The sequence below is a fragment of the Molossus molossus genome, unplaced genomic scaffold (assembly GCF_014108415.1).
Source record: "Molossus molossus isolate mMolMol1 unplaced genomic scaffold, mMolMol1.p scaffold_m16_p_3, whole genome shotgun sequence".
NCBI lineage: Eukaryota > Metazoa > Chordata > Mammalia > Chiroptera > Molossidae > Molossus > Molossus molossus.
The window spans coordinates 128,532,949-128,560,168 of record NW_023425366.1 but is presented as its reverse complement, the minus strand read 5'-3'; the positions used below and the strand labels follow the sequence as shown (position 1 = coordinate 128,560,168).

At 56.9% G+C, this 27,220-nt stretch overlaps 2 protein-coding genes across 5 annotated transcripts in view; one reads left to right on the top strand and one right to left on the bottom strand.

The window, feature by feature from the left end:
* Positions 1 to 10,210, top strand: part of SCNN1B (sodium channel epithelial 1 subunit beta) — a 53,727-nt gene extending 43,517 nt beyond the window's left edge. The window contains exons 7-15 of the mRNA XM_036279332.1: positions 2,324 to 2,427; positions 3,939 to 4,102; positions 4,369 to 4,476; positions 5,297 to 5,414; positions 6,396 to 6,471; positions 6,577 to 6,634; positions 7,280 to 7,341; positions 9,100 to 9,175; positions 9,408 to 10,210. Of these exons, the coding sequence (XP_036135225.1) occupies positions 2,324 to 2,427; positions 3,939 to 4,102; positions 4,369 to 4,476; positions 5,297 to 5,414; positions 6,396 to 6,471; positions 6,577 to 6,634; positions 7,280 to 7,341; positions 9,100 to 9,175; positions 9,408 to 9,788 (1,147 nt within the window). The 3' untranslated portion in view covers positions 9,789 to 10,210. The remainder of the gene's footprint in view (positions 1 to 2,323; positions 2,428 to 3,938; positions 4,103 to 4,368; positions 4,477 to 5,296; positions 5,415 to 6,395; positions 6,472 to 6,576; positions 6,635 to 7,279; positions 7,342 to 9,099; positions 9,176 to 9,407) is intronic.
* Positions 10,211 to 14,483: 4,273 nt separating this feature from the next.
* COG7 (component of oligomeric golgi complex 7) overlaps positions 14,484 to 27,220 on the bottom strand; it is a 61,106-nt gene continuing 48,369 nt past the window's right edge. For 3 of the 4 annotated variants that reach the window (XM_036279522.1, XM_036279523.1, XM_036279524.1), the window contains 4 exons: positions 25,089 to 25,172; positions 21,621 to 21,735; positions 17,337 to 17,480; positions 14,484 to 14,914 (listed from right to left, as the gene is read on the bottom strand). In XM_036279522.1, the coding sequence (XP_036135415.1) occupies positions 14,748 to 14,914; positions 17,337 to 17,480; positions 21,621 to 21,735; positions 25,089 to 25,172 (510 nt within the window). In that variant the 3' untranslated portion in view covers positions 14,484 to 14,747. Of the gene's footprint in view, positions 14,915 to 17,336; positions 17,481 to 21,620; positions 21,736 to 21,896; positions 22,113 to 25,088; positions 25,173 to 27,220 lie in introns of those variants that run through there. The other variant, XM_036279525.1, reaches the window with a different exon arrangement.

Here is a 27,220-nt window from a genome sequence, read left to right as displayed (position 1 = left end):
CGGGGAGACTGAGCCTGTTCCATCTGTGGTCAGTGGTGGCGGCAGACGCTGCCCTGCTCTGGCTGCAGGTCTCGGCAAGGCCGCTTGCTCGGCCGCCTGCGCTCCTCCAGCCAGACACCTGCACGCTGCCAGCGCCACTCACCCCTCAGGGGCGGACCGCGGTCCCCGCCTGTTTCACTCCCTCTTCATTGTTGGCTGGGTCTCACCGGAGCTACTTTTATAGCTACACTGCAAGAAAAGATTGGAAGATTTAAAAGCCCTGGCTGTGTGGCTCAGTGGTTGAGCGTCATCCCATGGACTGAGAGGTCCCAGTTCAATTCCCGGTCAGGGCACTTGCCTGGGTTGTGGGCTCGATCCCCAGTGTGGGGCATGCAGGAGGCAACCGATCGATGTTTCTCTCTGTCATCAATGTTCTAGCTCTCTCTACCTCTCCCTTCATCCCTCTCTAAAATCAATAAAGACTTTTTTTTTTAAAGAGAAAGGGACACTTAAAAGACATATCAGCCAATCACATGTTAACATCATTTGGATCTCAATTTAAATAAATAAACTGTAAAAACAAAATTGATATGTCTGAGACAACTGGATCTTTGACCTGGGTAATAATATGAAGGCGTCCAGCCATGTGGCGCAGTGGTTGAGCATCAACCCATGTACCAAGAGGTCGCTGGTTCGATTCCTGGTCAGGACACATGACCCAGTCCCTAGTGGGGGGCATGCAGGAGGCGGTCAGTCGATGTTCTCTCTCATCAGTGTTTCTATCTCTCTCCTTCTCCCTTCCTCTCTCTCTAAAATCAACAAAGGAAAAAAATAATAATAATATGATGGCATTTTTGTTAGTTATTTGTAACATGGTAGCAGCATTGTTTTTAAGTGCTTTCATTTAGAGATCCATATGAGATGTTTACAAACAAAATTATGATGTCTGAGATTCATTCCAGAATACCATGAAAGGTTCAGTGGGGGTAGGTAGAGATGAAACATGCCTGGCGAGGGGCGATGGCTGTTGAAGCTGGTGATAAGCTTTGTCTCTGTGCTTTTATATGTTTGAAATGTTCCATGTCAAAAAATTTTTTGTAGCAAAATTCTTTGGAACTACATTATCCTGTCTGCTTCTACACGCATCTGGGTGGAAACAGGTCTCGTCGAACTCTTTCCTTAGGAAGCACTTTGATGACATGGCACAGACCTGTGAGGGTCATTTTCATGCCTCATTTCGCTGTGGTCTGTCCTCAGCCCTTGCTTGAACCCTCTCCTGATTCTCAACACCCCCCACCCCACCCCCGCCCTCTGTCTCAGGCCACCTCCCTCTTCATCTGAATTTCCAAGGTTGGCCAGTCCACCTCTGTAGATTGTGCCAGAGACAGTGGCTTCAACAACAGAAACTTACTTCTATGGAGGAGGCCAGGGTCCGAAATCAAGGTGTCACAGGGCGGCGCTCCCTCCAGGGGCTCTGGGGAGGCCCCTTCCTGCCTCTCCCGGCTTCTTGGGCCCCAGCGTTGCTGGGCTTGTGGCCGCAGCCTCTGCCTCCCCTTCACGGGCCTGTCTCCTCTGCAGCTCCTGGCCGGCTCCTGTCGGGACAGTGGGGTTGGACAGAGTCCACCGGTCCTCCAGGCTGACCTCACCTCAGGGTCCTTAGTCACATCTGCAAAGAGTCCCTCCAAATAGGGTCCCGTCACAGGTCCCTGGCCTTAGGACGCAAACATACCTTCAGAGGCCACAGTTTAACCTACTACATGGCTTGCAGGACCCTGTGGATGAAACAGATGACAACATAGAAGAAACCTCTTTTCTGTGATCCCTGGCTAAGCTGGAGAGCCTGGGCCGACCCCAGAGTCTCCCTTCTGCCCCTTGGCCAGGGGGTCTGGGGGTCTCCAGCGTGTGCTCAGGCACCCGGATGGACAGCGCCTGGTGCCCCTCGCCCTCTCCGGCCCCGGGCAGCCGGTCGGGAGGTTCGGCCTCTGGCCCTCTCGGGACACGGGGCAGCCCGTCGGGAGGTTCGGCCCCTCACCCTCTCCGGCCCCGGACAGCCGGTCGGGAGGTTCGGCCTCTGACCCTCTCCGGGCCCCGGGCAGCCGGTCGGGAGGTTCGGCCCCTCACCCTCTCCAGCCCCGGACAGCCGGTCGGGAGGTTCGGCCTCTGACCGTCTCCGGGTCCCGGGCAGCCGGTTGGGAGGTTCGGCCCCTCACCCTCTCCGGGACACGGGGCAGCCGGTCGGGAGGTTCGGCCTCTGGCCCTCCCCGGGCCCGGGCAGCCCGTCGGTTGGTCGGTCGGTCGGGAGGCAGCCGGCCCGGCCCTGCCCCCAGCTGTGCGTTCCCTCCAGGAACTTCACGCCCCTCTTCCACCCTGATTGCGGCAACTGCTACACCTTCAACTGGGGCATGACGGAGAAAGCGCTCCCTTCGGCCAACCCCGGCGTCGAGTTCGGTGAGTCTTGGTTCCTCCTGGGCCAGGACCGCGAGGCTCTGCCCCAGCTCGAGGGGCCGGGAGCGGCGCCGGCGCCCTGAAGGGCAGGGTGTGGGGCGGGCGCGTGCGGGCCGCGGGCTCAGCCGTCCCTCGAGGCCGCCGCGGTTCCCTCCCGCGGGCTCAGCCGTCCCTAGTGGCCGCCGCGGTTCCGTCCGCTAGTGAGCGAAGCGGGGACTCAGAGCGGCTGAGCCTCGGTCCGACGGAACCAGCCTCGGAGCTCCCCTGCGGTGACCCGGGCCAGGGCTGACCCGGCGCCTGCCTGCCCTCGAAGGCGGTCGCACAGCCCAGGCGCACACCTCGCTGGGTGGCGGACGGCGGGGCGGCACGGGGCCTGCAGGCGGCGTCGCTCTGCGGCCGGATCTTGAGAAGTTTGGGGAACTCATCCAACACCACCCAGCTGACACGTGGCAGCGCCCGACTCGGTTCACCAGAGAGGACCAGAGCAGACAGGACAGGGAGCAGGTGGACAGGAGGACGCGCGGGGCGGTGACAGGCTGCCGGAGGCCTGTGTCTGGGAAGGCCCTGCGCCCAGGCCTGGGAGTGGCACACCGGGCAGAGCCCTCCTCCCCTCGCAGGCTCTCACCTCCCAGCCAGCTTCCAAGAGGCGGGTTGTCGTTCAGACCTCAGGACCGTGGTCGGGGCCTCGGGGGGGGGGGGGGGGGCTGACCGCCCTTCACCAGCTCTGTACCCGGCCGCGCCGTGTCCCAGAGAGGTGCGCATCAACTCCCTCACGTGGGCAGAGGGTTAGGATGGAGGCGCCGGCTGCCTGGGTTAGAATCTCAGCAACCCGTTTCCTCCCTGGGTGACCTTGGGCAAGTCCCTTCGCTCTCTGCGCCTCGGTCTCCGCATCTGTGAGATGGCGCTGATAGCAGTGTCTACCTCACGTGCGTCTTCTGAGCAGCAGGGGGGCTGCATGTGCGACCACTTAGCCCAGCACTCAGCGTGCAGCCCCACAAACGCAGCCTTGCGTCTCCGCCCTCAAGGAGGGACCGGTTGAGGGGGGAATGAAGACAGTCCATAAAAAAAGATTCACAAGAGGAGGCAGGTTCTTGGAAGGAAATTCCGGAGCTGGTAGAGGACATGGCAGAGCCCTGAGACCCAGCTGGGTGGGCAGGGGCTCCTGGAGGAAGCGCTGGCTGAGACCTGCAGGAACAGCTGGGCCCCCTGGGTGGGGGTGAGCAGTGTTCCCCAGGCCTCGCCTCAGGAGGAGCCCAGGCGCTGAGAGGGGTTGGATGTAAGGCGAGGTAGGGTCCCACTGCACCCCTAGATCAACCTGCCATATGGGTGGGGGAGCATAAGGAGCCAGGGAAGAGAGGACGGTGGTTGGGATGAGGACAGGGGCCTGGGAGAAGACAAGGAGCTTGGATTTTCCCGAGGTGGAGCCAGCTTGCAGCCAGGCCCTGGAGGTCCCCTGGATGGAGGGGCGTGGACTAATGGGAGCAAGTTCAGGCAGCCTCGGTGCCCCTCCGCAGGCCTGAAGCTGATCCTGGACCTGGGCCAGGAGGACTACGTGCCCTTCCTCACGTCCACGGCGGGCGCCCGGCTGCTGCTTCACGAGCAGAGGTCGTACCCCTTCGTCAAAGATGAGGGCATCTATGCCCTGCCGGGGACAGAGACATCCATCGGCGTGCTGGTGGTAGGGCCGCAACCCCGGGGAAGCCCAGCTCCTAGCTCCGACCCGTGGCCTGAGAGGGGGACCTGGCCCCTCCAGCCCTGGCCGTCCCTGCGGTGCGCTCCGCCGGGCCTCTGGCCGGACCCCCAGGGCAGCCAGCTCTGGGAAAGATGAGCACCGCTGGGCCCTGCTCTCGTCCCCTCGCAGAACCCTAGAGCCACCTGCTGAGTGGGAGGCACGTGCGGGGGCTTCCTAAGGCTGAGCAGGGCCCCGCCAACCCTCTGCCACAGGACAAGCTGCAGCGGAAGGGCAAGCCTTACAGCCAGTGCACGCTCAACGGCTCCGACGTCCCCGTCCACAACCTCTACAGGGACCCCAACACGACCTACTCCATCCAGGTAGCGTGCCTGCGGCCTCGGGCCCCTGGGCCCTCCATGGCACCTGGCCTGAGCTGACATCCCTGGGACAGCTGTCCCACAAGGCTGGCTGTGTGGACTTCTGTGACCACTTGGGGCCGTGGAGCCAGCCAGTCCCTGGGTTCTCACAGGGCCCAACGCGCCCACCTGTCATCCCCCTTGGCAGGTGTGCCCTTGGGGATGCCCAGGGTTCTAAGGCTTTCACTCTGGGGTCCCCTAAGAGGAACCTTTGTGCGTATGAGCCGCTAAGTGTTTGCATGTGTTACATCATCATTTATTTGATCCTTTCAGTACCCCCGCAGAGTTATAATGTACTAACAGTAATTATTCATTATTATATATGCTCTTTATTGTAAGTGTGAATTAACGTGCTAGGAGTGGCAGGTTTATCTGTGCTAGGGAGACCCTACCAAGTACTTTACATACGTGACATCATCTGATCCGCACAACAACCCTAGAACGTAGCTGTTGCGATTGAGGACAGGACTGGGTGTGTCAGCGCCTCATCAATGTCCCAGGAAAGTCCCTCTTTGTCTCTGGCCTCAAACCCCTTGCTGCAGCCAGGGCCTCACTGTGAGAGGTGGCAGGGGCCATCCGCAGGGAGCGGCCTGAGTCCTCTGGGAAGGACAGGGAGAGGGAAGGACAGGAGGCACAGCTCGGCCACCTCACCGCTTCTCAGCTGCAGGGACACCTCCCCAGACGCCCCAGCTCACTGGGCCTGAGCATTAGGTTCCCCAGGCCCCTTCCCCTGGGGCTCGGTGGACATCGCTGGTCATGTCTGTGGCCTCCTGTCCCACCCCAGGCCTGTATTCGCTCATGCTTCCAAGACCACATGATCCGTAACTGCAGCTGTGGCCACTATCTGTACCCGCTGCCCCACGGGGAGAAATACTGCAACAGCCACGACTTCCCAGACTGGGGTGAGTGGGGCCCCAGCCGCCGGCACCCTAGTCCACAAGGGCCCTGACCGCCAGGGAGGCGTGCAGCTCGTGCCCTCAGCAAGGCCCAGGGGTGTGCCCAGGCTTGCTCAGCCCCCTGCACAGCTCACTGCCCCTCCCCGCCCAGCACCCCTCCCAGGGGGAGCCAGCTCCCCTCCACACCGTGACTCCATGACTTGTACGCTTAACATGTGGCTGCGTCTGTGGGCTGTCTGTGTGCCACAAAAACACCCCAAACGCATGAGCCAGGTGTGGTGCATGCGTGTTTCCCACCTGTGTGAAAGTCCTTGTGTGTTCTGATGTGCAACTGAGCCGACACCGTGGTGCCCGGCTGGGCATGTGCTCATGCACCGACCTGTGCTTCCAGGGCCTGTGTGTGCACACTGGTATGTGTGCGCGTGTGCACGGGGCCACGTGGGTCAGCCTCCCTGGCCTCTCTGTGGTGTGCTGGGCAAGGGGAGAGGGAGGTGACCTCCAAGGCCTTGAACCAGAGCCACGGGAGGAAGAGGAGCCCTGCAGGGCTCACACTGAGCTGTGTCCTGTGGCCGGTCCCAACGCCAGGATGCTGTCAGCGGCAGAGTCCCACCACCTCTTACAACCAACACGTGGGAATGGGAGGGAAATTGTATCCCTTCCAAATGCCCAGCCCTTCAGCACAACCCTGTCACCCCGGCCCCTTCCGGACTGAGGATGACAAGCAGAGCTGCCCTGGTCTCACTGAGCTGAGCGGAGGTTTGGGGGGAGGCTCCCCAGGCCAGGCTGGGGCAGAGTGGCTGGAGATGGGGGCCAGGGACGAATGGTTCTCCATGGCAGGGGAGTTCGGATTGAGACAACTGCCCCCAGTCACAGACCCTAAGTGGCCCAGGGCCGGGAGGGCAGATGGCAGCCAGAGGCTCAAAGGGGCAGAGAAAAGCACCTAGACAGCCTGCTCAGTCTGCCCACCTCTCTCCTGCTCCTGCCCAGTCTACTGCTACTCAGAGCTGCGCAGGAGCCTGGGCCAGAGGGAGACCTGCATCCGAATGTGCAAGGAGTCCTGCAAGTGAGTGCGCTGGGCGGGGCCGGGCGGGGCTGGGCGGGGCCGGGCGGGGCCGGCGGCCGCGAGGGCGCCTGGGCCGCACAGCAAGGGCTGCCTTCTCTCTTCCAGCGACACCCAGTACAAGATGACCATCTCCATGGCCGACTGGCCTTCGGAGGCCTCTGAGGTGAGCCAGTGCTCCTGGAGTGGCCGAGCTCCTGGCCCCATCTCTGTCTGGGGCCTGTCTGGGTCTGCAGGCTGCTTGGAGCTTTGGAGAGGGTGCCCTTCCTCCTACTCCATCCCCCTTCCCTGACCTTTCCCCCCACCCCAGCACTGTGCTGGGGACACAACAGTGAACCAGACAGACACAGTCTTTTGTCCTTATGGTGCTTACCTTATAGTTGGAGAGACAGTCTTTGAAATAAGATCATTTCAAAGTAGGGTAGTGATGGGTAGCAAGTAAACCAGACAATAAGGGAGTAACTGAGGGAAGCCTCTTTAGATAGGGTGGTCAGGAAAGGACCCTACAGAGGTGATGGAGCTGAGCCAGCACAGGCAGGGCTGGGGAGGAGGACAGGCAGAGGAGAGCAGGTGCAGGGGCCGGAGGCCGGAGACGATGGCTGAGCCTCGGGGAAGAGTCTGGAGACTGGGTGCCTTCTCCCCTAACAGCAGCCTCACCTTCCTTTTCCTCCCCGTCCCAACACGTGGTCCCCAGGTGGGGGGGCGTCAGGAAGATGCAGGGCTGTGGTCTGCCTCACACAGGGAGCAGGGCCCATGGCTGGGAGGGATGGGATAGGTGCCATTTTTTTTCAGCTGTCTTCTTGGGTTGTAGGACTGGATTTTCCATGTCTTGTCTCAGGAGCGGGACCAAAGCACCAATATCACCTTGAGCAGGTGAGCCTGGATTCTGGGCAGGGCTGGGGAAGGGCAGGAACCAGCGCCTCTGGAGAGAAGTTTGGACATTGGGCAGCTCCTCAGACACCTTGGTCAGCTCCAGGGTCAGGCCTTGAGGAGGGAGAGAAAGGCCAGCCAAGGGGACTCAGTCTACCACTCCCTAAAGAAGAGTCTGTTCCTTCGTCTGTCACCTGTTCATATACCCAATTACACATCCATCCATCATTCATCCTTCCATCCATTCATTATCCATCCGTCCAGTCTTCTACCCATCCATCTATCCAGTCTTCCATCCATCCATCCATCCATCCATCCATCCATCCATCCTTCCATCCTTCCAGTCTTCCTTCCTTCCTTCCATCTTTCCTTCCTTCCTTCCTTCCTTCCATCCTCCCAGTCTTCTATCCATCCATCCATCCATCCATCCACCCACCCATCTATCCATTTATCCAGTCTTCCATCCATCCATCCATCCATCCATCCATCCATCCATCCATCCTTCCATCCTTCCAATCTTCCTTCCTTCCAGTCTTCTATCCATCCATCCATCCATCCATCCATCCACCCACCCATCTATCCATTTATCCAGTCTTCTATCCATCCATCCATCCATCCTTCCAGTCTTCCATCCATCCATCCATCCATCCATCCTTCCAGTCTTCTACCCATCCATCCATCTATCCATCCATCCTTCCAGTCTTCCATCCATCCATCCATCCATCCATCCATCCACCCACCCATCTATCCATTTATCCAGTCTTCTATCCATCCATCCATCCATCCTTCCAGTCTTCCATCCATCCATCCATCCATCCATCCATCCATCCATCCAGTCTTCTACCCATCCATCCATCTATCCATCCATCCTTCCAGTCTTCCATCCATCCATCCATCCATCCATCCATCCAGTCTTCCATCCATCCATCCATCCATCCATCCATCCATCCATCCAGTCTTCTACCCATCCTTCCTTCTATCCATCCATCCTTCCAGTCTTCTACCCATCCATCCATCCATCCATCCATCCATCCTTCCAATCTTCTACCCATCTATCCATTCATCCTTTCATTCTTCCACTCATCCACCCCCTCACCCATCCTCCATCCATTCATCCATCCATCCAAACATACACTGAACACAAAAAAGACACAAGGCCCATATATCAGGAAACCTGAGTCAAGAGGAGAGAGATGTGACGAGAGATCATGGTGATGAGCTGTCCCAGCCGCCTCCATGTGCCTGAGAGATAGAGAGGTCTGTATAGGGAGGTGGCACTTGAGCTAACCCTCCAAGGAGGAGTAAGAATTATTCAGAAAACTAAGAAGCAAAAATGTCCAGGCAGAAGCCTGGACATGAGAGAGCTTAGCCTTTCTCAAGACCATGAGGCTTGAGGGGGCAGCCCACTTGCCACCCTCCTCTGCCCCAGGCTTCCTGATGGCACAGGGCTTAGGACTCTGTGGAGTCTACTGCCTATGGGCTGGGCCATCCTGGGGGTTGGAGAGAGGAGCACTCAGGGGCTGTCTTGGGCCAAGGTATCCCTTAGGAAGCTGGTTCAGAAGCAGGCCCACAGGATGTGTGCTGGGCAGAGATGCCCTTTGTGGCCCGAGGCACAAAGGAGCCAGGAAGGGACTTCACACTCATGGGAGTGGGCCTGTGGGAAGCTAGAGCAGAGGAGGGCTGGGGCAGCCCGTTGGCCGCCACGCGCGCACACGCGTGTGTGTCTCGGGCAAAGGCTGCAGTCCCTGCTGCCTCCTGCAGGAAGGGAATTGTGAAGCTCAACATCTACTTCCAAGAATTCAACTACCGTACCATTGAGGAGTCAGCAGCTAATAACGTGAGTATGGGGGCTCCTGACACCTCCACCCTGCACCCCGAGGGTCAGGAGGGCCCCGGCCCCACAGAGGCATTAAAAGGTCTCTAAAGCACATGGTTTCTCTGGGCTGAGATGGTCACCCTTCCCCCTGCCCAGTCAACAACCCAGCTCCCCGGAGCCAGGAGGTGGGCTCCAGGCAGGTCCTTGAGGCCTGCCCCACCCCTGCCCGCTCTCAGCTCACTACTCCCCACAGATCGTCTGGCTGCTCTCCAATCTGGGTGGCCAATTTGGCTTCTGGATGGGGGGCTCGGTACTGTGCCTCATCGAGTTTGCGGAGATCGCCATCGACTTCCTGTGGATCACTGTCATCAGGCTGGTGGCCTTCTTCAAGGGCCTGCGGCAGAGGCGGGCCCAGGCCCGCTACGCAGGCCCACCACCCACCGTGGCCGAGCTGGTGGAGGCTCACACCAACTTTGCCTTCCAGCCTGACACAGCCAACCATGGCCCCAAACCCGGGGCCTACCCCGATGAGCAGACCCTGCCCATCCCGGGCACCCCGCCCCCCAACTATGACTCCCTGCGTCTGCAGCCGCTGGATGTCATCGAGTCTGACAGTGAGGGCGATCCCATCTAGACCCTGCCCTGCCCACCCTGGGCAGCCCAAGGACTGTGCCCAAGGCCTCACTGCATCAGGCCCTCTCCACGAGGCTGGGACAACAGGTGTCCAGTCCAGTCTCTCTCTGCAGAGGCCAGCAGCTCCTAGCCAGTCCCAGGCCAGGGGCCCCACAGGGTCACAGTGTTGGTACGAATGTAGGGGCCGTGTACTCAGTTGGTTTCTGCCCACCCCCAACCGGCCAGGCTTAAGCCAGGCTGCAGACCTGAGAACACCCTCCCCTGGGGGCAGGCCACTTCCCTCCTGGCCAGTCACCATCTCTCCAGGGGTGAGCAGTCGCACACCACTGCAGGTCCCCAGCATCCGGGCCTTCTCCCCGCCTTGGCTAGCTTCCGTGGATGGGACTGATGAGGGCAGTGGTCATGCAGAGCAGGAAGAGCCGGGTGGGGGGAGGGGGTTGCCAGGTAGCACATGTTTTATTCCAGAAAATAAAAGTAGAAACCGCTGAGTGTAGCTTTGTTCTTCATCTGATGGAGCCAAAGCGCCTGGACGTACCTTGGGGGGCGGAAGGACATCCAGGCTGGCTTGAGAGCCTGGCCTGGCCAAGGAGAGGCCCAAGCAGGTGACTTTAAAGTCCCTTTCCAGTTGTCCCTGAAGCAGCAGCCTCAGGACGTTTTTCTTACCACCCAACTTACTTGTTTGGGTTGTAAGACGGAGAGCCAGGGTCCAGCTGGCGTAAGCCCGAGCAGCTCAAAGCCTCCTGCTGTGTGCTTCCCGGAGCAGTGCTAGTGCAGCCCAGCTCCGAGCGCAGAGCTGAGGGCCCACCTCTTCCGCCGCCACCCCCGTCCCCAGGCCAGCTCTCACTGGTCTCTGACTGGGTCACAGGCCAGCCCCTGAACCCATCGGCGTGGCCAGCTGGATAGGCTGCTTGAATTGGTCAGACTGATGCACTGAGGCCAGCTGGCTCCCAGAGAAACCACACGGCCCCAGGGTGGTGGGGACAGGCTCCCTGGTGCCAGGTAAGACACAGGCTGCCAAATTAAACACGAATTGTAGATAAACAACAAATTCACTTTTTAGTAGAAATACGTCAATGTAACATTTGGGGTATGATATACTAATAAATCACTGTTTTTTTTGTTTTGTTTTTATCTTCACTCGAGGACATTTTTGCATTTATCTTGAGATAGAGCAGGAGGGAGAGAGTAAAGGAAAAAAGAGAGAGAAATATCGATCTGAGAGACACACTGAGTGGTTGCCACCCACAGGACCCCAACTGGGGCCGGGGACAAACTGCAACCAAGGTACATGCCCTTAGTGAGACTCGAACCCGGGACTCTCTGGTCCGCAGGCTGACACTCTAACTGTTGAGCCAAACCGGCCAGGGCTCACTGGTTTTTCTGAAATTCAAATTTAACTGGCATCCTGTCTTTTTTTGTTGTTGTTAATCCTTACCCAAGGATATTTTTTTCCATTGGTTTTGAAGAGAGAAAGAGGGAGAGAAACACTGATGTAAGGGACACACTGGGTGCATCCCACACGTGCCCTGATCGGGGCAAGGATTGACCCCACAACCCAGGTACATGCCCCTGACTGGGCATCAAACCCACGACACTGGTGTGGGCCAATGCTCTAACCACTGAGCACCCTGCCAGGGCAGCGTCCTGTATTTTTGATGCTACCATGGCAACCTTTGTGGCTCCCGAGACAGAGGTCTGGCAGGAGCAGACGGCTGCCCGCTGCAGGGCCCATCACCTGGGGGTGCCCGTGCTGAGGGAGCAGGCTCAGAGCCCGGTGTGGCGCCCAGGCCTGCTGCAGTCCACCACACTGGGTCCTTGGCCTGGAGGGCGGACAAGCTGGCCTCCAGTTAGGTGTGGAAGGTGGCACCTGTGGAGAAAGGAGGTGCCACAGACTTGGTGCCACTCTGGCAACGGCAGCATCACCAGAGACCGAGCAGGGGGTCTGGGGAAAGCGAGTGTTCCCAGCTCAGGGCCTGGCGAGTCTGCAGGCTGGAGTCACAGCTTGGTAATGACCATGTTTACCACTGTGACTGCTCCTTTTATTATTAGCACTCGTGGTTGCTGTCACCACACTCACTGTTATCGTTTGTTATTAAACAATGGCTATATTGTATCAAGCTCTTCCCACATGCCAGGCACCAGGCCAAGCACTTTATGAGTCTTATTTCACTGAATTCTCATCTCCACTGAGAAATATTATCACCCCATTTTACAGGTAAATAAATTGAGACCCAGAGGTAAAGGTGCCCGAGATCGCTATTATTCTAGTGAGTGATGGAGTGAGACTGCAGCCCCGTGCTTGCTGCCCGTGGTCAGAGGAATCCCAGTGCCAGGGCCTCAGGGTGACAAGATTTGCCGTCCCATCTGCCGCTGTGGGGCAGGCAGAGCCAGAAGTGTCCAGCCCCTTCACCAGCTCTTTGGTCGCAAGTTAACTTGACTAATCTAAGTTAAAACGGGAACCGTGTCCAAGGAGGTCGGCATGGCTGTATCCCAGTCCACCTGGCTCTGGTGGTTTCTCCAGCTACTGGCTTTGTTGCCTTCGGTGTCCCTCTCAGAGGTTCTCGCTGTGTACATTCCTCCCCCAGCCCAGGCGCATTCCCTCCGCTCAGCAGCCACACTGGGAAGAAAGCTCCCCCACAGCGCCCCTGCAAAAGCCCAAGAACGAGGCTCACTCTGAACCGACCACTGTGCCTGGGGGTGGGCAACGCGGCAGGCCAGCCTCGGTGAACCCTCGGGGGGCAGGCCCTTGCAAACAGCCACGAGAGGCTGTTCAGACACACCTGGAAGCAGGAGCGGGAAGGTGCGTCCTGCCCCAGCTGCCTGCAGATGCGAGGCCAGCCCGGTGAGGGGGCACCCGTGCCCCTCCTCTCGTCTGCAGGCAGCTCCGGGCAGGCAGGCGGGCGTTCCTCTCTCCTGCAGAGGGGAGGTCACTGTGCCGCCCTACCCTGGGCCCCCTGAGCCTTCCAGGGCTGAGAAATCAGGTGGGCAGGCCTGTGCTGCCCAGGAAGCAGCATTCTGTAACCCACACGAGGACAGGCAGCCTGCCCCCGCCGCACCTCCCTGGCTCTTTAGTGACCCTGTGCCTTGGGAAATGAGGGGGTGAAGTGCCTTTCCCCAGGTCACAGAACCAGAAGCTGGGCCTGAAGCCAGTGGCCCCCGGGGACACTGGTGCCGAGACGAGACGGCCGCCGCACGCCACACCTTCCGGGTTTCTGGCCTCCCTTCTCCAAGGCAGCAGCCAGCTCGACCCCTGCCGGGTGCCTGTGGGATCTACCGCAGGGGAACCAAGACCTCTTCCTGGTGTGGGTGCAGCGATGCTGTTCTGGAACCAAGGCCGGTGCCAAGGCCGAGGACGGCTGTGCCCGAGCCCCTGGGCGACCCGGCAGAGCTGTCCTGGCCGCCTGGTGGGGCCGGTCCCGGAGGCCTGGGCTCGGCAGTGCCACCCCAGAGGCACAAGGAAGTCCCGCTGGGATCAGGTCACACTGCAGGCCTTGGGCCTGGCGCTCAGGAGAGCAGGGGCCAGTCGTAGGCCCACTCTGACCCCGGCCCTGCCACGTGGCAGCTGAGTGACTCCAGACCACCCCCACACTTCTCCAAACCTGTTCCTGTGTGCAGAATGGGGACCGTACTTCCTGCCTCGGAGGCTGCTGGGAGGCGCAGGTGAGAGAAGGAACACAGCACCCAGGGGGCCCGTGAGACACTTCCTCTCCCTGCTAAGGAACCGTCACAGCCCCGCCCAGGCAACGCATCCTGAGTGGGCTCAGCCAGGGTCTCTCTGCTGCAGGCGACGCTGCCTAGGGCGGTCTGCGGACGTTTTCGGCTCACACGAGGGGAGCACCGCCAGCACCAAGTGGGGAGGGGCCAGGGATGCTCCACGCATCCTGCAGGGCGAGGGGCAGACCCAACATCGCCGGTGCCGAGGCTGGGAAACCTTGGCGGAACCAGTCCTGTCCCTGCCTTCCCAGCCTCCCTTGCAGTTGGGGAGGGACCTGGTAACCAAGAAAATGACCAAAGAGGCCTGGGAGAAAGTTGGCAGGGGCTTTGCCTCCCTAGGGGGCGGGACAGAAGTGCTCAGCCATGCCCTCTGCCCCCCAATTGTGGCTGCAGGAGCCGCTGTGAGGATGAGGACGAGGATCCGCACCTGGGAAAGGTCATGATCAGACAGACTGGTCTTGTTCGTCCAGACACTGAATCAGTGCCGAGGCCACACCATTCAACATCTTATTACTGAGAAAAACCAACTCCTATTTAACTCAAGTTGCATTATTCTGTTACTCGTAGCCAAGTACACTCTTAACAGACACAGAAGCTACTGGCAAAAAGCAGACAGAATCCACACCATCCCTGAGCTTTAAACATGGGAAGGAAAAGCCAGTCCTCACACTCACAAAGGCCCACAGGACCCCGTGACCCAGCCCCTTGCCCCTGACCACGCCCCACCTGCTTCCACCTGTGACTGGAGGACAGGGTCTCCCATCTGCCATCTCCCATCCTCAGGTCCCAGGCTGCCCCCATCCCCCCGCGGCTGCCTGCCACCCGATGCCCTCTTATTCCCTGATACCTGACATTTCCTCTGTGCTGGGCACCTACCGATCCTCCCTCCCTCCCTCCCTCCCTGCAGGTACCCCAGTGTTAGAGCGGACACATGGCAAGAACCCAAACATTCACTGAGTAACAAGGAAAGAAAAGAACGTCCTTGCATTTCACTGTATTTATTAATTCCATTTTCAAGATCGGATCATTAAAAAACCCATCTGAAAATTCCTCTAATAAATAATATACATACCTCTAATTTACAATGTTTTTTTTGTTGTTGTTTTTTTGGGGTTTTTTAAATCACAAATGAAAATCTATTTAAAACCAATTCTACCCAATCCCGGCAGTTTTAGAGCCAATCCACTCTGGAGAGGTGCCATGACCCCGGGGCACAGCCCTGGCCCTCCCTGGGCCGGTGCACGGGTCAGTAGTCCACACTCCGCATGGTGGCCACCGTGGTGGCCAGGCGCCGGGGCAGGCCTTTGCTGACCTGCCTGTAGTCCTCGGGCTTGGTCTTCAGAAGCGTGCCGACGTGCTGGAGGGTGCGGGAGGGCTGCAGGCCCAGGGCGTCCATCACGTTGACCAGGTAGTCTGTGGGCGGGGGGGCAGACAGTTCGCACCAGGCAGGACAGGCCCTACAAGGCCTCCCTCGAGGAAGAAATGGGGACACTCCCCCAAGCTCCAAAGGCCAGGTGCTCGCTTTGACCTCAACAAGAGGCCTTTACTCTGAGGGTTTTTCCAAGGGGATCACACCCGACTGGGCTAGGCCCAAGTCCAGGAATTCTAATTCAGTACCATCACCGCCATCCCCAACCCTCCTGCTGACTTCAGCAGAAGCTCCACACTGGGGACTCCTGGGTTCCCAGCCCTGCTCCCCAATGGTCCCCACTCACCCCTTGGGTTCTCGAGACACATGAGCTCATTAGAGCAGTTACCGAAGACTTCCCAGGAGAATCCCAGCATGAAGACAGCGATGGTGCTGGGGAAGGCAGCCTGCCGTAGCAGGACCCCCACTTCCCAGGGATACCAGTTCGCTGGGGTACCAGATTGCTGGGCCCACCCCAGCCCACATCGGTGGGGCTCTCCAAGAAAGGGTCCAAGAGCTCTAAGTACCAGGCATGCTTGGGCAACACTGACTGGAGCCCCTGATGAAGTCCCTCTGCCTGGCCGAGTCTCCGCTCCCATCTGCCAACCAGCTAACGCCCACCAGGAAATGGGGACAAAGGCCACGGAGACGATCTGATGTGCTGTGGTGACGGGTACATGGGTGCTGCCTTTCCTTCCTCCTTCCTGGGTGGGGACAAACCTGAGGAGCAGTCTGCCGCGTACTCGGGTCCATCCCTGTTCCTGCTTGAAAGGACGAGGGACAGCACCACCCAGGAGGCCCCTCCTGGCTCTTAGTCTCCGCTCCCTGGTGCTGGAGCTCAGGCAGGTCCTGCATCTTCCCTGTGGCTCTTCTGAGGCCCAGCTCAGGGCAGGACCCACAGGAGGGGCATGCTCAGCTCTGGCTGGCTGGCTGAGAGCCAACTGGGGGGCAGCTGCTTCCCAGGAAGGGCGCCGCCTCAGTCCAGCCCCCGTCTCCTGCACAAGCTTATCCATAAAACTGAGCTCCACTCGCCTGCAAACCAGGACCTGCAAAGAGGAAGCGCAGGGCCCACGACGACCCTTTCTGTTGGGCCAGCAGACTGGTTCGAGGCCTGTTTTTGTTAACACTGAATCCGAACGTCTTTCAGGGGCCATGCGCTGCCACACACCTCACCCACCTCTGCCGAGCCCGAGAGCCTCGCGCCTCGGCCACCTCTTCCAGCCCGAGCGCACTCCCCACAGCGTGGGGGTAGCAGCACAGGAACTGTCCGCAGCCCTGTCCTAGCATGGGGCTGGCATGTGACAGACACGCAGCCAACACAAAATGAGGGTCGTCAGAGGGGCCTTAGCAGGGAGGCAGATGTAATGTGAACCGAAGCCCAGGGCACCCCATCGCCTTGCTCACTAGTTCCGCTGGCTCTCTGCTCAGTGCTTCTGCTGTCCTGACAGGGACCCCAAGGAGGGCGGAGTCTCCGCATCGCTCTCCCGAACGCGCCCAGCGAGATGGCAAAGCGCTGCCACCTCTGCAGCTGTGAGCCCACTGCCGAATGCACAGCCGGGACGGGGCGGCCAGGTTCCAGGCCTGGCTCCACCACTACCTGCTCTGGGACCTGGAGGAAAAGGCCTCATCTCTAGTTCTTCTTCAGCAAAATAAGAGGCTGGCTTGGCCGTGTGGTCACCCAGGTCAGAGCTCTGCTGGGTCCCCAGGGAGCTCATCTTTAAGGCCTCTTTTACCCTCTACCCTGCATACCCCAAGAGCTGCCACAGGCGAGTCGGTGGAATGATACCAAGAGACTGGAACTCTTCCCGGCCACCTGCCCACAGCACCCAACCTCAGAGCACCACCTCCACTGGTGAGTGCCAGCAGGACGGGTGGGCACACGCCTCTGCCCTGGGGGGCAGGCAGGCATTCTAGGATTCCAGGCGGCCTCATTACACAACTGCTCCGTGCCTCTGCTCCCTTATCAGCATGGGGGAGGCGAGAGCAGCGCCCTCACAGGGGAGTTTGGAGATTGCACAAGACAGGGGATGTGGGCACCTGGCTCGGCACCTGGCACGCCTGGTGTGCGGCCAGAGTTTTAGTTCGAGTGCCTGTTACATAAGTGGAAGAGACGGCCAGGCAGGCAAGGCAACACGATGCCAACCTGCATCGGTCATTCCGCTCCCCTCACGGAGACTTCCCTCAACATGCTCGGCCTCAGCAGCCTATTAGAATCCCCTGCGACACTTTCCAAAACACAGATATCTAAGCCTCCACCCAGACTTACTAAGTCAGAACCTCTGGGGGCAGGGCCTGGAGAATCGTGTGCATTTAACAAGCTTAAGAGCCAAGTACGGAGCTGACATCCAGAGGAGACCTGGGAGGAGACTCCTAGAGGTGGGAGACGGTCCCCAGAGCTGTACCCTACCACCTGTCCCGGGCACCCACCAATGTCAGTGGCCAGCTGCTTGGTGGAGTGAGGGGTGAGCTCAGGGATCTGCAGGATCACATCACAGTAGGTCTGCATCGTGGCTCTGGCGATCGAGCCCAGCCAGCTGTCAGCCATGTTGTCCAGCTCGGGCAGTTCATCCCCTGGAAAAGGAGGGACAGTCACTGAAAACACAGAGCCTGATCAGGAAACCCTCAGAGGAGCTGTCACGGAGCCCTTCTGGGTGAGCTGGCCTACAGCAGGGGCTATACACACAGATGTGCCAGGGCGCCGGGGTGTGACGGGAGACACGGACAGAACAATGACACTCCAGATCAACTGGGCTAGACCGACAACGAGGACTCAGAGGAGGAGGCCATGAGCCGAGGCCCCGCTGGGCTCAGCACTGCCCTGGGTGCGGGTGCTGGGGAGCCTGCCCTGACGCCCTCTCCGCCCAAGGGCGAAAGGCCCTCGGCATAGCCACGGCAGCCACAGCAAGGCACCCAGAGCCTGACGGAGCCTGTCAGGAGCAAGGGCTGGTGCTCCGCTCAGCCATGTGCACAGGGGAGAACGTCCGAGCAGAGCACGAGTGTGTGCCGGGGCCCACAGCACAGAGCGCACACGAGGGGCCCACAGCACAGAGCGCACACGGGGGGCCCACAGCACAGAGCGCACACGAGGGGCCCACAGCACAGAGCGCACACGGGGGGCCCACAGCACAGAGCGCACACGAGGGGCCCACAGCACAGAGCGCACACGAGGGGCCCACAGCACAGAGCGCACACGGGGGGCCCACAGCACAGAGCGCACACGGGGGGCCCACAGCAGAGCGCACACAAGGGGCCCACAGCACAAAGCGCACACGGGGGGCCCACAGCACAGAGCGCACACGGGGGGCCCACAGCAAGAGCGCACACGGGGGGCCCACAGCACAGAGCGCACACAGGGGGCCCACAGCACAGAGCGCACACAAGGGGCCCACAGCACAGAGCGCACACGGGGGGCCCACAGCACAGAGCACACACGAGGGGCCCACAGCACAGAGCGCACACGGGGGGCCCACAGCACAGAGCGCACACGGGGGGCCCACAGCACAGAGCGCACACGGGGGGCCCACAGCACAGAGCGCACACAAGGGGCCCACAGCACAGAGCGCACACAAGGGGCCCACAGCACAGAGCGCACACAAGAGGCCCACAGCACAGAGCGCACACAAGGGGCCTGCTTACAGAGCACGTGTGCACATGGGCACAGAGAAGGGCACGCGGGAGAGCAGTCCCTCATACGCCACCATCACCAGCTCAGGGCAGCAGACTATTAACCAGAAGAAGTATTTTTATTTTAAAAATTTAAGAAGAAATCCTGAGTGGCTGAACAGGAGCATATAAGGGCCAGGAGACACAAGGGCAGAATTGGGGCTGCGAGCACTTGCAGGGCGGACTGAGAAGGGTCCCCAACACCAGGCTGAGAGGGGCTTGGATCTGTCCCCTAGATTCTAGGGGCTCCCAAGGTTTTCAACTAGGCAAGATTCATGAGTCAGAGGGTGAGTACAAGAACCAGGAAATGGAAGGAAAACAGAAAAATACAGGAGAGAAAAGAAATGTCAAGGAAAGTGTTATAAGGCCAGGCAGATGGAGTTCGGGCTCGGCGACACTCGAGCCTTTGCCCTGGACTTGGGGAACGGTCGGCCACCTTGCTCCCAGGGCACCTCTCCTGAGCAGCTCTCCCCACGGGCTGGCTCTTGCCGAGGGCCCCATGTACAGCAGCAGCTCCGAGAGGCTGCACCTGCCCGGGAGACGACCCACCTGAGCCTGACCACCCGGCCCACAACCCAGGCCCCAGAGAGTGGAGGACCTCCACAGGGCCCAGCCCCACGCCAGGCAGCACATCGCCCTCAACCCAGAACCACAGCTCCAGGGCGGCCGCACCCAAGGGACGCCAGCCCCACGGCGGCCCAAGCGCGGCACCTGCACAAGGGAAGGGGCGCACAGAGCAGAGCGGGGGACGGCCTGCATGGCCCTCCAGAACCCACAGTGCACGTGTGGCCCTTCCGCATGTCACCCCAGGAACCCCAAAGTTCAAGTTCCTCCCAGGAAAAACACTCACCAAAAATGTTTCAATTCCCTACTACTGATCACGTAGTGTAGAAAATGCCATTTATCTAAGCCAAAAAGTTCTCACTGCTGTTCATTATCTGGCCCCTGAGAGCTGCGCTGTGACAATGCTGGAAGCCCTCGGGGCGCACGCGCACGTTCAGGGCAGGAGCCTCTTCTATGTGACTGCCAGCCTTCCCAATACAGTGTTGAGAGAGGAAAAACACAAGGATATAGATACACAGATTGGCTTCTTGTGGTTGCGATGTTTTCAATTGTTGTAACAGTTTTACTTTATGGCTGGGGTTTCTTCTTAACAGCGCGCAACCCAGTACCTAGCACACAGTAAATGATCGATAAACGCTTCCTAAGTCAATGATGAGTGAATGAAAACAATTACGTGCTCACTAACCCACGCATACTTGTTTGTAGGAACAGGGAGACAGGCGTGCTGCTGGCAACACACCGTAAGCACAGCTCGTCATCTTGCCGAAAACTTGAACCTGAACTTAATCCTCACCAAGAAGAGACACGTAAATATTTATGGGTGGGCCCAGGCCAGTATGGCTTAGTGGTCAGAGCATCGGCCTGCAGACCAAAGGGCCCCAGGTTCAATTCTCGGTCAAAGGCCTGTACCTGGTTTGCAGGTTCAATCCCCAGGCCCCATTGGGGCACGGACAGGAAGCAACCAATCGATGTTTCTCTCTCTTTCTCTGTCTCTCCCTCTCCCTCTTTCCCCCTCCCTTTCTTACGTGCTCTCTAAAAATTAATTTAAAAAGTATCCTTGGGTGAGGATTAACAAAAAATACATATTACTTATGGGTGAAATACGGTGATACCTGGAATTTGATTTAAATACTCTTAAGCAAAAAATGTGATGGGGCCCTGGCCGGTTTGGCTCAGCGATGAGAGCATCAGCCCGCGGACCAGAGAGTCCCGGGTTCGGTTTCCGCTAAGGGCACGTACCTCGGTTGCACTTTGTCCCGGCCCCACTTGGGGTCGTGTGGGTGGCAGCCACTCGATGTGTCCCTTTCACATCGATGTTTCTCTCTCTCTTCCACCCTTCTCTCCTGCTCTATCTGAAGATAAATGCAAAAATGTCCTCTGGTGAGAAAAAAAAAATGAGATGGGAATATATAAAAATAGGCATTCTTGAAGCCAGATGAGTGTCCGGGGTTTCATCATACTATTCCCACTGAGTGTATATGTGTGTGCGTGTGTGAAAATTTCTATGAAAAAGATATTCTCTAAATTAAAAAAAAATTTTTTTTATCCTCACCTGAGGACATTTTTGCATTTCTCTTCAGATAGAGCGGGAGGGAGATAAAAATAACTCGCTTACATAACCTCACCGCCCTTCAATGACTATTACTGACATTTTTGTGTACGTATATTTTTTACATACAACAGAGAAATATATCCTTATAAAACATTTCAGACAACACAGAAATACAGAGAAAAAGAGCACCCTTGCCTAGCTGGTGTGGCTCAGTGGATGGAGCCACATGGACTGGGGGGTCCTGGTTCGATTCCCAGTCAGGGCACATGCCCAGGTTGTGCAGGAGGCAGCCAATCGATGTCTCCCTCACATAAATGTTTCTATCTCTCTTTCTCCCTTCCTCTCTCTAAAAAATCAATAAAAAGATTTTTTTTTTTTAAAAAGCAAGCTTCCTTCGGCCCTGGCCAGTTTGGTTCAGCGGTTAAAGCGTTGGCCTGCGGTCAGGAGAGACCCGGGTTCGGTTCCCGCTAAGGGCGTGTACTTCGGTTGCAGTTTGTCCCCGGCCCTGGTTGGTCGTGCGGGTGGCAGCCACTCGATGTGTCCCTTCACGTCGATGTTTCTCTCTCTCTCCCTTCCTCTCTCTCCCTCCCACTCTAGCTGTACAGAAAGTGGAAAAATATCCTCGGGTGAGGATAAAAAAAAAAAAGTAAGCTTCCTTCACACCTGTGCTCCACTCCCCCCATGACACCGGCAGGCATTCTTGGAGACCTGTTCTCAAGGCTTTACATGGCTGTGTACATGTAGAAATAGAGTTGGGTTTTTCAAAACAAGTCATGTTAAATGAATTATCTTGCATACCCCACCCTTGCTCACCACTGTGCCACACTTGGAACCCTTCCCAGCGGGACTTTTGGAGAGCTGTGTGCGCTGGGGTCAGGGCGCCGAGGGGAGCGTGCCTGCACCCGCGGCCGCTGCTCCTGCTGCAGTCTCACCTTGCTCAGGAGGAAACGGCAGCTTTCCCGCGTGCAGCGCCAGCTCTAAGGCAGAGTCCTCCTGAGTCACGAAGGGCTCCAGGTGCAGGGGAAGGGACATGATATGCTGCCCAATCTGAAACAGAAGAAAGCACTTCAGCCCAACGCTGACGCACACAGGTGACTTCATGAAGTGTACTTGGGTGAAGGCGAGTGACAGGCAGACACACTGCCACACCTGGGGCAGCCCAAGCCTGTCTTCCGTTGTGTGCTGATACTGTATGGCAATACCTTAGAAAGGCAGCAGAGGTCTGCATGAGAGCAGCCCGTCCTTCTCACGATGGCCTCAGTCTCTGGGGCGCATTCAACACACGCTCTGCCCGAAGCACTTGTGGGAATACCAGCTGTTACTGCTCACAGAGGGGACCAGGAGGACGCTCCTGTCACGAGCACACGAATCCTGGCCAGCAAGTCCTGCCTCCTGGGTCTGGGCCTGGGTCTCTGCCTTCCAGACTATTTAACCAGGCGAAGAAAGAATTTTGTTGGGGAAAATGCCATTTATGATTATAAATTAATTTGGAGGGAAAACAATATTGTTTTCATAATACAAGCTCCAGGAAATAAAGACGAAACCTTGGCTGGCGGGAATCACAAAGGTTACGAGACCTCTGGGACAAGCCATAGGTAAAACAGTGCTTGTTGCGTGTCCGTCAGGTCCACGCAGCCGTCATCACGAGTCTATTCTAGACATCTACTTCCATCACAACTCGGAACTACTTTGTTTTAAGTAAGTATAACATAAGGTTGATTTCCAGGTTATGACAACATAATATATATATTGTTAAAAGGTCTGTGAACCTGTTGCTATTTTTGGCTCCAATTCATTACAGACATTCGTCTCAACTTAGAGTTGACAGGAGCTCTGAAAGCTGAGGGCCTCACGGTAGCATCCGGTGGCAGGTCCCCGGAGAGCACCGCACCCGGAAGTTAGCACGAACCCCAAACTCTGCCCAGCCCAGAGAGCTGCACGATTCCACCCTCACTGCCCACAACTCGTGTGTCTGGCTGTAGCAAATCTAAACGTCCTATACGCTAACAGAATATTGACAGTCTGGCTTCCCTTTGGAGAGGTACACAGATTTCCCCCTTTCACTTAGTAGTCTAGTTTTCCACTCAAACCATACAAAGTGGCCCTTACCTCACTAATAACCACCACTGTACATTTCTGCTTGAAAATGGTAGCAGATTCCTCATCTTTCCACAAGGTCAGAGGAAGAGAAGGGTGCTGATTTCTGGGCTGGTGTTTCTCCCTTCAGCAAGCACTTCCTAAACACCTACTGTGTGCACAGACCCCAAGCACATTCCTGTACTTGGTGTACCTTTCATTAGTAACCACACCTTTTGGCTAAATTCACAGCTCCAGTTTTACTCAAAATAAAAGATCCCCATTCTACCTAGTATCTTGGTCATTAAGCTGTCACAGCGTGTCCTATTGTACCCTTCACAATGCTCACGTGGCTCTGCGTGCTAAGAGCACTCACCAACGACCAGTGTCCTTCAGGTACGACAGTTCAATAATTTGACATCTCAAACTTCTATTCCTTGGCCTTAGATTGTGGGGTTTGCTATGGGTCCCAGAGATTCCACAAGTCCAGATTTCACACAGGAGCTCTGTCCATATTTAATTTTTTGGAAATGAATGTGGACAGCGATGCTTACCATCTCACACGCTCCATGAACACCCCAGCTCTCCTGTGTGGAGAGGCTCAGTGACTCTGGAAGAATGGAAAGCTCTGTGGTCAGAGCTCCTGGCTCCACCCCTGCATGACCGGGGCCTTGCTGCTATCCCCTCTGAGATGAGGACACGCGCACACTCACTTCAGTGGGCCATGCAGGGATGGAACGAACACGGTGGGACACAGAGCGCCTGCCTCCTAGCCAAGCTGCGCTGGATGAATAGTCTCTGGCCCCGCCCATCCCCAGAGCCTTGCTCTTGCCTGCGACACGACCTCCAGCCAGCTCACAGAGCTGTTGTCGACATGACACTGTCTAGAGTGTGCACTCTCTCACCCCCCAGTCCACACCTAGCGCTGTCCTCACACAGGTGTGTGTTTGTAACTGTCCCTTTCCCAGGCCCAACATCCACAATGCCAGAGGGCCACAGCAGGGGGAGGGTCCCCCAGACACTCATCCTGGCCGCCCAACCCCTCTACACCTTTGAAATCAATTCAATAACCTCACGAGCTGCCTCCAGTAACTTCGTTTTCTGAATAAATTTTGACTGTAATATATACGACTTGATTCTAAAAATAAGATCATTCCCATTGGTTGTACAGACCAAACCACAACTTAAGCTTCATAGTGCAGAAAATCAGGTGACGCCCTGGAAACAGGACAATGACTGCTGCGAGGGACTTCAGACTGCCCCCAGGGCACAGACACTGGGATGGCACCCTCCCCGACAGTGGGGTCACCACAAACGTCTTTATTTTTAAAATGCCTTTGTTGCTATTACAACAGAGTCATAACTCACGGGCGGGCTCTGAAGTGAGAGCATGAGGCAGAATCAGCTACCTCAGTCACCCTTGAGAAACCAGACGTCACCCCTCGCGCGAGGCCCACAGGCCGGGCCCACCCCTGTGGAGACTTCTTACAGACACTGCCATTTCAGAGCCACTGGAGGAAGCTGACTGCAGGAAGGAAAGGACAGCTGTGAGCAGAGGTCTGGGTGACTGGGACTCGCAGGGTGAGTGAGGAGAAGGAAGAACTGAGTGCCCTGCTCCCCTACAGGGTCTATTCTGCTCTTGTAATAGATTCAGCCTCTACAGCTACAATTCTTGTGAAGAGTTATCTGCTGCTGTGAATTGAACCAGAGAGCAAGCACTTAGCACAGGGCCTGGCACTAGCAGGTGCTCATTAAAAGTTTGCTGACTTTGCCCGGCTGGTGTGGCTCAGTGGTTGAGCATCCACCCCTGCACCAAGAGGTTGCTGGTTCAATTCCCAGTCAGGGCACACGCCCAGGTTATGGGCCCAATCCCCAGTGGGGAGCATGCAAAGGGCAGTCAATCGATGTTCTCTCTCATCAATGTTTCTATCTCTCTCCCTCTCCCTTCCTCTTTCTCTAAAATCAATAAAGAAAAACAATTAAAAAAATGTTTTTAAAGTTTGCTGACTTTGAATTCAGACCTACATACATACTGTTCTAAAAACCCAGAGAGAAGAATCTGACCATCTGCATCTGATCTTCCCAAATCAGAATTTCCTACAGAATTTCCTCCGAACTCTGATGCCCTCAGGTACAAAAAGCACCTCAGATTGGGGGGTGGGGGAGGGTAGCAGCGAGTTAGGTTCTGAAACCGGCATGTTTCACCTGCACGTTAAGGAAATCACTGCATTTCCTCAGAATCCTGGACAGGAATGGCCCAGAATCAAAACCCACGGCAAGGCCTGAAAAGCTGCCACCAGCAGAGAAGCGCAGGCAGTGCTTACGTTGCTGATGTACTCCAGAGGGGTGAGGCTGAAGGTGGGCAGGGCGTCCGTCAGGGTTTCTCCAATGCCAGCGGTGCTCCAGCTCTGGGGGAGGAAGGAGAGGGGTCAGTGTCCCAGCACCAGGCAGCCCGGGAGCGAGGAAGAGGGCCGCATGAAGGAGTGTTCCCGCAGGTGTCATGTACTCAGAGCGGGCAGACCGGGGCCTTCTCGTCTTTAAACATCACCTTGAAGCTCGCCAGAGGAGCTCACCCTCTCTCTAGGCATTCATGCAGAGCCACGAGAGAGGCTCCCCTCCTTCTGCACTGAGTTATTCTGTGGGAACCAAACCCTTGCATTTCTCCCTCAGAACATGAAACGAAGAGTTGGATTCCTCTGTTCTGAGTTTATCTTTTTTTTCCACTTATCTTCAGATAGAGTGGGGGAGAGGGGGGGAGAGAAAAAGAGAGAAGGAGAGAGAGAGAGACGTCGATTGGTTGCCTTCTCCACGACCCCGTCAAAGGCCAAGGACCAAACTGCAACCGAGGTACGTGCCCTTAACCAGAATTGAACCTGCGACTCTTTGGTCCAAGGACTGACACTCCAACCACTGAGCCAAACCAGCCAGGGCTACTCTGAGTTTTTTACTGGATGGGAGCAACAGGCAAAAAGTGCCAGTAGCCTAACTCCTGGGTCTTCAGCACTCTGAAAAGGATAGGTCACCCCAAAATCTGCTGCAGTGACCACATGTAAATCCTTCATCTTAGGGGGGAGCCTGGAAAGCCCTTTCTGGCTACAGGAACACCCGAAGGACACTCGCCAATACTACTCTACCAAGTTGAAGCTACTGCTTCATTTCTACCTGCCTTCTGAATCCATTTCTCAACCGATTCAGACTCAGAGGGGAAGGTAAGTAGTCTCCAATCCCCCCACCAGCTCCCCTTTGTCCTCTTTTTAAGCCCTCTGTCTGGGGAGACCCTCAGTACCAACATGTCTTCTTTCATCATCAGAGTGGGCACGTCTACACTGTCACTGTGTGAGCCTTCTCATGTTCTCTACAGAGCCAGGCAAACCGCCGGCACACACATGGTCACAGAGCTCGGCTTGGCACACCCCACGGGTAAGTCTAGTTTCTTCATTCCAGCCTGAGTCACTCTGAAGCCAGCCTGGAGAACAAGCCCTTTCTGGCTGGACTCCTGGAGCAGCTCCCAAGGTCGCGCTGCAGCTGCTCTCTCAGCCACCTGATGCCTGATTGGTTGCCTGATCCTTTAAGTAGGCTCCTGGGAAGGTCATGACCACATCTACCCCTAAATCCGGCCCAAGCAAAGCCCAGCCATCTTCCCGTGCTCTCTAGCACAACATGATTCTGCCAAATTTTCTTTCCTCTAGACAAGTTCTTTTCTTTTCCACCCCCGCCCTACAATTCTCTAAACTCCTTGTTCTTGCTTGAGAATCCTATTTCATTTCAGAATGTCCTACTTTTTTTCAGTTACCTCCCACCCCGCACTGAGAAGGAACAGCCGATCACCCACATGTACCGAGTAGCGGTGATGTGCTAGGCTTTGTGGAGAGGAGACACAGAAGTCGCCCGCACACAGACCTCCGCGTCAGGAGGTCTCGGTGGCAGGTGCAATGGCGTTCAGAGAAGCAAGAGCTCGGGTGGCTGGAGAAGGGCCGGCCACAGGATGCATGAGGGTTAGAGAGAAGGCTAGAGAGAGAACACACAGCTTCAAACACCAGGCTCAGAGAAGGTTTTACTTTCAAGAAATAAATTGTAAGGGGCAGGGAAAGAGAAAAAAAACACATAGGTAGAGTTGGTAGATATAGAAGGGAACCTATACAGCAAGAGACATAAAAGACTTATCAACCAATTCCAACGTGCAGAACTAACCTGGATCTCGATTCAAACAGTTAAATTATGACATGTATAAGCCAGTGGGGAATTTGAGCACTGGCTGCGGACATTAGGAAACTAGAGCTCTTCTATTTTACATAGGGGTATAGGAATCAGAATGGCTGGGAGTTGGTCGATGCTGAAGCAGGGTGTTCACTGGAGCTCACTGCCCTCTTCTCTATTCTTGCACATATGTGAGAATCACCATAATAAAAACACTTTACATAGACTATCATACTGGCCTGGGGAGCTCAGTAAGAGT